The sequence below is a fragment of the Scophthalmus maximus genome, chromosome 9, assembly GCF_022379125.1.
Source record: "Scophthalmus maximus strain ysfricsl-2021 chromosome 9, ASM2237912v1, whole genome shotgun sequence".
NCBI classification, from domain to species: domain Eukaryota; kingdom Metazoa; phylum Chordata; class Actinopteri; order Pleuronectiformes; family Scophthalmidae; genus Scophthalmus; species Scophthalmus maximus.
Window position 1 is genome coordinate 20,904,549 of NC_061523.1, and position 12,559 is coordinate 20,917,107.

A 12,559-nucleotide genomic window follows, 5' to 3' on the forward strand; every position below is an offset into this window, starting at 1 on the left:
TATTAGGTACTTCAACCCATTGCTATTATATTTAAATACAGTTTTATCAGCATGCAGGCGTGCTTGATTTGTTATGTTTCCCATTAGCCCAATACAGATGTGTCAGAGAGATAATATTGAAGGCATAAATACATTTTGTGCATACTTGTATATATAATTTAACCACAACATGCCATGCCGTCTGACTGAGGGCACTCTGTTAAGTGATGGTATTTCCATCAAGTCGCAGCTGATCCCAAGGAATGGTTGTCTTTGTGGCCCACTCAGTTTTGGCTGTGAGGATGGATTACCAGTTTCTTCTGGAGGAAAAGTAAAGGGGGGGGGAAATAATCTTCAATTTAAGGAATCAATACAACATCTGATTTATTTTAACCCAGATTTTATTGCCAAAGCTGCAATATTCAGGTCAGAACTCCACGGTGAATTGCAGTGATGGTAACAAATAAGAGTCATAAACTTTCCACTAACTTTCCCGTGAACTTTCACAGGTTGTGTGGAATCGTGCAGGACAACAACCCGAGTCTCTTTTGATGTCGAGAATGATGTGAAGTGCTCCTCGATCCTTCAGGCTGTACAGGGCATGAAAAATGGAAGTGCCAAAAAATTTGGCGTGCTACAGGAATTGAAAGATGCTTAATCAAAGTCGACACGTCTCATTAACAGTCAGCTCCTCCAGCCACCGCTCCGTCTCTGTGAAACTTGATGTTGACTCGTTGTCAGTCATCTGTCATGTTCCCTCTGCGAAGAAGCACATATGAAGCCAACAGAGGCGACAGGGAGACGGCGAAGGAAAATAAATCAGGCAAGATCCGATTCACATCACTGACCCACATGTAGACCCAAAGGGTGTGTTCTTTTCTAGCTGGCGTATCATTCTTTCACATATTAATTAATCACTCTCAGAGAGTCATTCATCTGTTTCCATTATAATGCCTCACACATCCCATTTTTCTGATATTCATCAGTGGATGCTAATGAATTAAAGTCACTTTAAAGGCTCCGCATGTTGAGTTTTATTTTTATAATCAGGGACATCAGTTTTTACAAGTAAGTGAAGTTTTAAAAAAAGAAAAGAAAAAAACATTAACTGGATTCATTTGCAGACTAAAGATCTCACTGACATACAATTATGGTACAATAGCTGACCGTGACACCTATTCAGATTAAAATGATGTTTTTGACCTCCGTAGCAGAAGGTTTTCCACATGTGGCCTCATTAAATGCATCTCAAAGGGAGGAACAAAACCATCCAGTTTCAAACTATACACCATAAATATTCAAAAAATGTTCAGGTAGTTCCTCTCGCAGGAGGCTGACGTCCGCCCCTTTAAGAATCCCTTATTCAGCCTTAACATTACCTTCGTCTGTCCCAATATTTTTGTGTCTCTCCAGCGCTACTTTTTTTGTTGTTGCCATATGATCCTTCTTCTCTTGCGTTTGTCCCACAGGTTATTTCAAGAACAGCGGTTGGAAGCGGGGCCGTTTTGGCTCACGCTGAGGCAGTGACACAGATTAATGTGCACTGTCTTCGGCAAAAGGAAGAAAAGTCTATAACTTCACACTCTTCGTCCCACGAGGCTGCAACGCTCATCAGAGACCACGTCACGAAATGACTGAATGACGGCAGTGACATATGTTTAACCTACGTCACATTTTAAAAGTATTTTCATACTTTCATCAAAACCATTTCTCGCTCCCTGCGTCCTACAGGGCAGTTTCAGAATATAACTGTGTTTCTCCATTCGACTCATTCATTGGACTTCATTCCTTTAACGTGCCTGAAGCTGCTTCTCCTTAAATTTTAAACATTAGTTGGGCCAAAGTTGAATGTTGTGGTCTCAGGGTGGTGCCAGAGGATTTTTAAAATTTTATTTTATTTCAAGACCAGCTAAAAAGGTTCAGTCTCTGCACACTGGCCCTTTTTCAGTGCATTTCAGACACATCTCAGTGTGTGTGTGTGTGTGTGTGTGTGTGTGTGTGTGTGTGTGTGTGTGTGGCTAATTTTCCCGTCTGCAGCTTGGGGCAGTGTTTGTTCCTGCATAAGTGGACGTGATGCATTATGAATGGGCAGGCAGATAACCTACAATGCAGTCATTCAAGCCTCTGTGGCAAGATGTTGTCACTCGTCCATTCGACACAGCACAAACAAACACGTAATGCAATTCCGAGCGAAGGAAAACAGAAGACGTTCGACACAGACACAGACACAGACACACACACACACACACACACACACACACTCTGTCCCAACTGTTAGTTCTGAAACCTTTGGGTCACTCTGTCCTCCAGCGCCGTCCGCAACTCGGTCTTCTGTCAGGGAAGGAAAAAATATTGTGTTTAATGTCATAGAAGAGCAAAGAAACCAGATAAATATTAAATTAAATATCCATTTAAGGAGCTGAAATCATAGAATTTAACCTATTTTTCGTAAAAACTACTTAAAGCGATGAATCGATTATTAAACTAATTGGCGATTCATTTCATGTCGATTACTTATCGATTCATCGATTAACTGTTGCAGCTCTAAATGCAATTTTCTTTCATTAACAATATGATAACTCTAGTTTTTCCAGAGAAGGAAAATGAAAATTCACATCCCAAATGATTCCGGTGAAGTCAGCATCTTTGGTGTCATAACAAATTACTCACTCGATTTTAATATCCAAAAGATATTACAAACAAAAATATCTATGCATCTGACATTACTGCTGTGCGAATGTTCATCCCAACATGCACAAAATCTATTTCTCAAAGTCAAAGTGTGACTTTGTGTTGCATTCACTGAGGGATGATGCTTTTTCCTGCTCATTTGCATACAAGCAGTGTACCTTAATTTGCATATTGCTGAGCAGCGTCCCACTGTTCAACAGCTGGTTGTGCTGCCAGCCCCAGCCCACCTCCCCCACGTAGCTCCGCCTGGGCACGGGAGGGGGGGCGGCGGGTGCAGCTCGGCACAAGTAACCGAGGTCGCCCGTGGCCTCCGGTGACGACGCGCCCACCCCGACATGCAGGGGGAAATAATTTGATCTGGGCCTGTAGTCTCCAATTCCATCTGGACCTTTTTTTTTTTAGAAACAGGGGGACATTTGAGAGAAGAAGAAGAAGAAGACACAAAAATAAAATATTAATGCATGAATCTATGAAGAGTGAAGGAATCATTAGCAACACACATTATGGAAAGTGTCAAATGTTAAAATGCCGCAGAACAAAAATGAAAAGGACAAAATCGAAACAAATTGATTTTCCTGATTGAAGTGGCAGCACTTGCACAAATTAGATACTAACACACCTTTAGGAAATATTCATGTGCTGTCTCTTATAAAACAGACAATAACGTGTGCGTTCACAATGTCATGTCCTAATGCATGTACATAAAGCTTTATTGTGACAATGACACACACCCATGCATGCACACACACTCATATAGGCACACATAGGATATGTCAACTCACTTGTGGCCCTGGTTACAGTCCCATCGTGTGTCCGGTTACATTTACATTTTACTTGGACGCACACACACACACAGAGTGTTTGGAAGATACATCACTGTTGCACAGTGTTCTGAGGCGTAATCTCAAAGGGAACTTGGTTATAGCATGTCTGACAATGCAGGTCCCAACAATAAGCCATGATGACAACAGCAACCACTTCAATTCAAATTCAGAATTTTGCCTCCTACAATTGCACTCAGCCGAATGACACAATAGAGGCACTGTTCACTCCCTCGGAGCTTCCCCTTACCTGTGAAAATCATCCTCTGTCCTGCAGCCGCGTCAACGTTTCCCATCATTTTTCCCAAACCACTTTGGCATCAGACGAACGCCACATGCAACCTGAAGTAACAGGTGACCGTGCAGGGGGGATAACTTGAGCCCAGGCAGCGCTCTGCTCTTTCCACGGGGGTCACGGTTGGGTGTCATGCAACAACTTGGTTGTCATGGCGGCGTCGGGGCTTTGTGGCCTAGTTACGTTCTGGAAAGCAGGGGATGTTTTCTTCGCCGTTGAACCGTGTCCACTTCCCATTTGTCACAGATTGCTTCGTGAAAAACAGAAGAAGAACACATAAGAATTACTTAAAAATAATATTATTTTTTTCCATGCACTGCAAACAATAACATTATCTTATCTGCATGATACATCTTCAAAAGCTTAACATTTTTATATCATTGCCTACCATACCAACTCATATATACTTATAATAGACTTATGTTTACTCCTCATTTCTTAGTGTATTTCTTAAAAAACTAGGTTTCTGGAACGACGGCGACAACACCCTGCATTTTTACTGGATGAAAATCTCCTTCACGGTGCACTTCGGACACCAACAAGGGGTGTGGATCAGGATATTTAATCATAGCCTACATTATTAAGATGAAATAAATAAACAAAAAGTCAAATTGCAGTCCATCAGTTTTGTACTCCGGAGATATTGAAACTAACTTTTCTCCAACTTTTTGTAAAATCTCACGTGAATTCAAACTTAACTTTTCATGGTCCAGTGTCAGTCCCCTTCTCTCTGTGTCATTATGGGATGGAGCCATCTACACGAGTGTTCCCCCGAGGAGTCACTAGGTGGAAGCAAAGCATCATTTTGCATTACACTTGCACTCGCCCTCCCCGGTCCCACTTCTTTTTCTTTCTTTTTTTTGTTCAGTGGACTCGCCCATGATCCGCCCCTTGTGACTACAAATCCCGTGTCAAGTCAAACAACGGGAACAACAGCTACACAAGACGCACAGTGACGCTTTCCTTCAAAATAAGATAATGTGCGCGCACACCCTTAATTAACGATTATGATTATTAAAAAAAGAATAACATCAACACCGACGCGTCACAGGGCAACTAAATCAGAACATGATTTTAATTTTGGAATACATAAAGACAGAGTTTAAATTATTGTGGCGGCATTGTAGACGACGTGTCCCAAACGCATGTTTACTGCTGTGAAATTCTCTACCGATCTCGGGTTGTGCGTTTCAAAAAAACGTGTGTTGCACATATGTTGTTTTTTTTTGCTGGTAGCCTACGTGCAATGCAACGCACATAAACGCCATATGTATTCACAGCCGACACCGCCCTAATTATACAGAATATCCATTGTCTCCGATTCAAAAAAAAAAAAAAAAAAAGCACGTTTGAGGTTTATTTTGAAAACACTAAACGGAAAGTGTTACACTTAAGTGCGCCCGACTTGACGGTGGCGTGTCAGTCACCATGGTGGCACACAACAGAGCAGCAGCAGCGGAGCCCTCTTCACTTTTAGACCCCGTCTGAAAAGATTAAAATGCGAGGATACCGAGTGATCTGAGTGAACCGACCCCGGCGGTGTCTACCCCCTCGACACGGACGCCGGGTCAATGCTGACCGGATGACCGTTAGCTGACTTTTTCTTCTCCTTCTTCTTTTTTTCCTTCACGTTTCTGTTTTTTTTTTTTTGCCAAATTGGAATTTCCTCTCCGGCGCTAGCAGAATGCCGAGGAGGCACGAAGGAGCAGCTGCGGCGAGCGTCGTCGGCTCGAACACGACGGGGGCATTTTCCACATTGCGAGAATAGTTGGGAGAGACTGTTTGTTTCAACGTCGCTTTTTTTTTTTTTCTTTTACACGAAAAAACAAACCAAAAACCGACCGGAGGGGAGTATCATCTCGGTGGCACTCTCGTCGTTCCGGGGCTCGGGCAACAGAAAGCGGACGGACAAACCCCGGCCCGAGGACACCGCTCGGCTTGGCTCGCGTCGGCTCGGCTCGGCTCGGCTCGGCTGTCTGGCTCCGGGCACTCCCAGCGTCTCCCGCTAGCATCGGAGCGAGCAGACGAACGCAAGACAGCGCGGCGGGGCCGGCGGGCGGGGTGGTGGTGGTGGCGGCGGCGGCGGCGGCCGCGGGAGGGGGGGTGGGGGGGACACTTCTCTTGTGTGTATAACGCACACACACACACGCATCCCTATAAAGAATCAATTCCTCTCAAGAATAAGAAATTCAAGCAGCCCACAGCGGCGACGTCTTCCCGAAAACAATGGCGTCTTATGTGGATAACAGCTTCCGACAGGCGGTGATGATGAACCCGGCGGAGAGGACGCAACAGGTCAGAGGAGATTACTTATTCATATCTGAACTATTTCGTCATCTTTGATCCATTGCCACATTAGAACAACATCCGAAAACATTACTTTTGCGTGTGTTGAAAGTATCTGTGTGTGTGTGTGTGTGTGTGTGTGTGTGTGTGCGCGCGCAACTGTTGCCATTCCGCTCGGACCGGTGCTACATCCCGCTAAGCTCCCCTCTATCAGCAGAGATAATCAGGGGCCACTTAACATAACAGGAGCTGCAGCAATGGTGGGAGTCTAACCTAGCCTAGCCTAGCCTAGCCTAGCATGTGGTATCAGTGTGGGGGGTGGGTGGGCTTCCTCTTGTGCCATTCGAGCATTGTGCTGTTTTAAAAAAAAATATATATTTTGCAGGACATTGTCTTGGGTACATTTGAGTTTTGCATTGTGCAAAAAAAATAAAAAAATAAAAACATTTTCAAAGTTGCAAAAATGGCTGGGAAGAACAAAAGGGGGGCACAGATTGGGGGTTAATCCTAATTTAGCCTGCAGCTCATGCTTGCCTGCCAAAGCAGACAATACCCCCCCCCCCCACAGACAGACCAATGCACAAAGTTAGGATCATATGTGTTGGATTTTTTTGGGTGCTTTTTTAATTTACAGTTGTGGAGTTTCATTATTATTATCATCTGCTCCTACAGATCAGTCCTGCCACTGTCTTGTTGCACCTCAGCATCATATGCTAGTTGCACATGTAAATCCTGTGGGCTGTGGTTTATCACCCATGAGCCGCAAACTCACACCCAAGAGTGCATGGACCTCCAGATATTATCAGCTTTTTGCTTTTACAGTTTGCACTTAATAATATGGTGGGAGGGGTGGCATCTTCCTTTTGGACCTCCCCTGTGCAGGGATGCCGGGTTAGCAAGAGGCTTTTTATTTATTTTTTTACACACACAATGGACAATCAATAGACCAGCACTTACCAACCAGTGGGCTTACAGACAGTGGCTGCAGCCGTCTGCCCGTTTGTCTGACATTGAGGAAACAATTATCGGTGTCATTGACGGCGTGTTAACTGTTCTAGGGCCCGTGGTCTTTTACACAGGTGACGGATGCCTTCGCGTTTAGAGGGGGAAGAAGAAAGATGGGGAATATAGATTTTAGCCCTCATCAGTAACATAAATGTTAATCTGAGACAGCTCTGAGCATTTTAGTGTTTTGTCTGCGAGCTACAAGAATTGTATTCTCAATTAATAGTCATATTTTCTGACCAGCAGTATAAAACTATAATATCTCATTAACTCTCATTAGAGCCCGACCGATATATCGTTTGGTCGATAACATAGACATATCGGTATCGGCCAATATGTTTAGAGGCCGACCGATATTATCGGCCATCTGATATGAGCCTTTAAATGTGCATTTATGTTTTACATTTTAGGTATAATAAATGTTATTTCTTAATTCAAGGTCTATTTATTTGGGTGTATTTGTCATTTTTATTTGTTTTTTTAATGGTTAAACTAAAATATCAAGCTTCAATTACATATCTTTGTCATTTGGGTTTGATATCGACACCCTAGAATCATACATACATACATAAATTATATAAATATATATATCGACCGATGTATCGTTTTCGGGAATCTTGTACTCCCTAATATCAATATCGGCATTGGCCCCCAAACATCCATATCAGCTGGGCTCTAACTCATATAGCGTACAGTATATGACAAGAAATAAGTTGACTAAAAGCAAACAGTTGCCAGTTTACTTACCGGTTTATTAGCTGATTAAATGATGGACACGTTGTTTCTGTAGTTTATGCTATCACATTGACGTTTAAATTGTCAATCACCATTTTCTTTCTTAACTGTCGTGGTCTGATATTTTCCTTATTTTCCCTCAAAACAGAGGATGTTCTCCGTAGGTAGTAGTTGCTGGTAGGTCTGACAATATGAGCCTTTTATTAAATGGCGAGATATTGCTCTGCAGTGATCCCCCTCTGTTGATGCGGAAGCGAGAATATGATTCAGAGTCACATTTCTGATACAACGTGCTCCGTCCCGCAAACACCTGGAAGAATGTACTGCACGTCGGCGAGTGCTTCCGGCGCCGTGTCAAAGTCTGAACTGTTTATGAGTTTGTCAAAACGTGCAAAGAATATGTGGAATTTCTGAGCTGAAAAAATTGTCTGATGAAAAGATACTGAGGCTCGAATGAATGATGTCAGTGACTGGAGGATTTAGTAAAAAGATAGATGACTATTCTGTTGTCCTTTATCGCTCATGGTGTGACCTCGTGCTGAGTCATTAGACAAACATATCATTCGGGAAATGAAGTGATGAAAAATGAATGGAGAGGCAAACGAGGACAGCTTGAATAATGACTCATTCTCAAAAATGATGTCATGTGATATTTTAACAGTTTTTTGAGTCTATGAACATTTAATCCACGTTAGTTGCATCACAAAGAATGTCACATTTTTGTTTCACAGCAATAAAGAGCTGCAACGGTTAATCGATGAATAGTCGACTATTAAATGAATTCTAACTATTTTGATTGGTCGCTTAATCAGGTAGTTCTTATGAAAAGAAAAGTCAAAATTCTCGGATTTCAGCTTCTTAAAATTGAATATTTTCCTGTTTCTTTGCTCCTCTGTGACAGAAAACGAATTACCTTGTGGTGTGTGGACAAAACAAATCATCGTCTTGGGGTTTTGGGAAACACAGTGGACATTTTTCACCGTTTTATGACATTTTATGGACCAGACAACTAATCTATTGATCGAGAAAATAATCAACAGATGAATCGATAATGAAAATAATCGTTAGTTGCAGCCCTGCAGCAATAAAAGCTCATAATTGATCATAATTGAGACGAAGAAGACATTAATCTCTCCATGTCACTGAATATCATGTGACCTTGTGCCTCAGCTGCTCTCCTCCTCTTCATCCCCTGTGTTTTTTAATAGCACCACCTTGCCCAGTGTTCTTTTCCAAGGGTCCAGCGGACGTGGCGGCTGACACACTTTATCCTAATGGTGTTGGCAGGGCCTCTCTGTCAGGATTAGCTAACGGGCCGAGGGATCCGTCTTTATCGCTCGAGTCCGACCACACTGGGGATTTGACCCTCCTCCTCACCTCATTGTCACATGGCAGGTTTAAATAACTGGCCCGCTTGACAGCCAGTGTTGTGTTCGCACCGGCTTTGTCAGCTCGCTCCTTTTTCCCCCCGAAGCTGTAACTGGAAGTGCGCTGTTATTAGACGGTGGACTAAGGAGGCGGTCTGTCTGTCAGTCGAGGAAGGAAGGATGAGACAGTTCTGCTGGGAAGCACTGCTGCACATTCCTGCAGTTGTGATATGAATTAAGATAACACGACACAGGGCTGTTTGATCTGTGGTATCTTTTACGCGTCTAAATTCAATCGCATCCCTTTGAATAAAGTATTTCTCGAACATGCCCCGTGGCTTTCAGTAGCATTTCTCCAGAGGATGTTTGAATTGGTGATCATCCATTTATATGATGATGAGCCAGAACAGCCTCACATTTGAGCTATTTTTAATTCAATCTTAAATTGTGTCGTATGGTGGATTTCAATAGAGCAAGGGTTCGTGGAGGTTTTTATCTATAAAGATATTCTACCCCCTGAGGAACGTGTGTTTTATTCTCTATGAACATGACGGCGGAGGCTTGTTATCAGATTTGGAGATGAGTCAACGACAGCGCGTCTGCTTCAGGAGATGGATTATAGTATTGGCTATATTTCAGGGCTGGTGCAGTCACGTCGAGCTGTTTCTTCATCTAAATTAAATATTACTTTAATCAGAGATATGGAAATAGATTTTTTTTCCCCCCGGGACATTACAAACGGGTACACTGTCACATAATTATCAAGTAGAAATACCACACACAGCTTATTGAATGTGAGTGGCTGATTCATGTCCTCTCATCATATTATTGTAAGTTGTACACCTGGCATTTCCGATGTTGGGCAGACGGAAGAAGGCGTTTTAAGATCTCTGGTAACCTGGGACGGACGTTCCGCTTTTGACAAATTCATAAGCAATATTTGTGTTTCCCCAGAATTTGTGTTCATCATCTAACATCTAGCTCAGATTAGTTCAGTTTGTGAAAGGTATCTATCTATTATTCCTTAGTTTGTCAGGTCACCAGGTGGGAGTTTGTGCTTTCCTTAACCGTACAAATCATGCATTCCTCAACTCCGTCATGGCGCTATAGATTAGTCCAAACTAAAGTGCTTTTATTTATTTATTTCAGATTGAAAAAACAGCTTTAGTTGAGGGAATAGCTACAGTAGAGCCTGATGCTCGCAGATTATCAATTACATCCCACCAGCTTGCTGCTACGTTTGCTTTCCTTTTATGAAGCGTCCATGACTACAATGGTTCCGCTCAAAACGGGTGGAAAAGCAGGCCTGTTCAATAAACGGGCACCAAAGTTCAAATGGCCCTGAATTGAAACCTTTAAGAACCAGTTCCCTTTTGGTGGAAAAGGGACTTTTTCAGTTTCTCTCACAGGAACAGAGATCGAAAAACATGCACCTGGTTCTCCGGGGCGCACGGACGAACACTTCTGCTTTCGCTGTTTGTTTCCGAAAGGAGCAGCGGAGGCGTCTCTCCTCTCGTTTAGCCAGGTGGCGAAAGCCAGAGGCCACTCAAACAACAGTCCTCCTCTGTCGCCCGCGACCCTGCGCCGCGGCTCCGTAGCTGGAAAGGACAAGCTGCCCACTTTACATTGTTTCCACATATTCTGGTACCGCGGCAGGACACCAGCACCGGGGCCACAGCGCCTGTGCGCAGACGAGGGAGAGTTTTTTTTTTTGTGGACATTTATGACCCCGGTGACCTGTCAGGAATAAATCAGGTTTATCATCTGGATCGTCAGCTGGTCATTGATCAAAGAAACCAACAGCAAGGAGTTTAAAGATCTGGCTGATATGACGAATATTCAAAACAATGGAATGGATCATTAATTGATAGATGCACACACGTGCTAAGTACAAAATAAGAGTCAGGTAAAGAGCTTATTTGCCAACAGAACTGTCCCCTTCTTTTTGTCTGTGACATAACAGGATGTTCTTTTTTTGGTTAAAGTGAGCTTAATATTTACTTTCAAATTTGTTAAACTGGATATTAGCATGGACCTGCAATTTATACTCCAACAAAGAAATTACAGCATATAGAGCATTCAGCCTTATAATTTTTAAAGAAGCGTGCGTGCGTGTGTCGCAAATCAAATTTTGTACAAAGAAAAAAATAGAATATCAGCCAATTCTTATTAATTATGCAGCGCCTTGTGTTCGAAAAAAGGCCGCATGCATTTTGGGCCCCAACAAAGTGAAGCACGGCCAATAATCGACCTGTACAGGAAGCATTTACCGCGGGCAGTAAAGTGACTGATGAGCACAAAGCTGCCCTGTTTCTCGGCATCCTGCTCGGTGCAATCAGGAAGAGGAAAAGCGTCAGGGGTGTCTTTTGAAACTCGAGCAGGAGGAAGAATGTCTCGAAAACAGAACCACCTTTCCCTCTAAAGCCGTTTGTATTTTCTCAAACCGCCCGGGCGTTGTTTTGTAACCATCTTCCTATTTATGTCAGGGCGTCTGGAGCATGCGAACATCTATTAAAATAACAAAACCCTCTGTATCTGTGGCTCAGACAGTTACCTGGACTCCTGCTGCTGCAAGTTTTGTAATGGTGTAATTTGTTCTCAGGCAGCTCAGGGTTTTTTTTTCTAATTCTCCCAAACTCCTGATCCATCCTGTAAACTTTAGGCGGCCGCTTGCCTTTGGCGTTCGCTTGTGCCCGGCACCGCTCGCCCCGTAGAAGTAAAGTGATGTCACATGTTATTCTTGTGTTGAAAGAGGAGCGCAGGCTGAAAGTGGTTACACACACACGCACACTCCGTGCGGCCACAGTGACGTATTCCTCCCGTTTTAAATATAGGGGATGATTTCAAGGGGGAAAAAAAGAAACAAACGCACCAACGTACAATGCCCACACTATGCACCGCGGCTTCTGATTGGCTCATTCGAACCACCAGGCTTTTAATTCCACATTAATTCATCTTCATTTTTATATTGTGATAGCACAGACCAGCGGTGAGTGGACTCATAAAAGCTATTGATTATTGTATCAAAAACAATTGTTGCTTCCAGTGCTATGGCTGCGCAGGGCAGCAGCAGATTAAAAAAAAGGCCAAATCATATCATCATGAAAACATATAAATAATGTCATTTACAGCGAGTTTTTTTAAAAGTTTAATCGAACATATAAAGGTCTGATATCATGGTTGACTGCGAGCCAGGACGCATTTGCATTCCAGATTCGTTCCTTACCGGAATGCACCAGGATGTTTGTGTAGTCCTGTGTGCGCCTGTTACTCCCTGCAATCAAATCATGAAAAGACCAATCCAGTGGAGTTTGCGTTTGAATGCCCCACTGAGACTGAAGTAAGTTAAACACGGCGCATGAAGCATCATTTAGTACTAG

The 12,559-nt window shown here is 43.1% G+C and overlaps 2 protein-coding genes across 14 annotated transcripts in view; one reads left to right on the plus strand and one right to left on the minus strand.

The window, feature by feature from the left end:
• Nucleotides 1–362: 362 nt before the first annotated feature.
• Nucleotides 363–8,024, minus strand: LOC118319815 (uncharacterized protein C4orf45). Of its 2 annotated transcripts, XM_035650476.2 has the most exons (6): nt 7,825–8,024; nt 4,486–4,568; nt 3,742–4,036; nt 2,829–3,058; nt 2,267–2,310; nt 363–738 (listed from the first exon to the last, which is right to left on the minus strand). In XM_035650476.2, exons 3-6 carry the CDS (start codon nt 3,788–3,790, stop codon nt 717–719), a joined length of 345 nt encoding a protein of 114 aa, XP_035506369.1. In that variant the 5' UTR covers nt 3,791–4,036; nt 4,486–4,568; nt 7,825–8,024; the 3' UTR covers nt 363–716. The 2 variants fall into 2 exon arrangements, with proteins under 2 accessions (XP_035506369.1, XP_035506368.1); XM_035650475.2 differs by lacking the exon at nt 7,825–8,024 and adding an exon at nt 5,629–5,863 and having other exon boundaries at nt 3,742–4,568.
• Nucleotides 5,900–12,559, plus strand: part of rapgef2b (Rap guanine nucleotide exchange factor 2b) — a 102,613-nt gene continuing 95,953 nt past the window's right edge. For all 12 annotated transcript variants that reach the window (XR_007031401.1, XR_007031403.1, XR_007031402.1 and 9 more), the window contains exon 1: nt 5,900–6,081. Coding sequence is in view for 2 of the 12 variants with exons in the window: in XM_047334218.1 (XP_047190174.1) it covers nt 6,013–6,081 (69 nt within the window). In the remaining 10 variants the exon portion in view is untranslated. The remainder of the gene's footprint in view (nt 6,082–12,559) is intronic.

Coding starts and splice junctions, on each gene's coding strand:
- LOC118319815 (XM_035650476.2), bottom strand. CDS start 3,790: ATGATGGGAAACGTTGACGCGGCTGCAGGACAGAGGATGATTTTCACA. Junction 3,059..3,741: donor ACAGAGGATGATTTTCACAG/GTAAGGGGAAGC, acceptor AAAAAAAAAAAG/GTCCAGATGGAATTGGAGAC. Junction 739..2,266: donor GAGGACAGAGTGACCCAAAG/GTTTCAGAACTA, acceptor GCTTCTTCGCAG/AGGGAACATGACAGATGACT.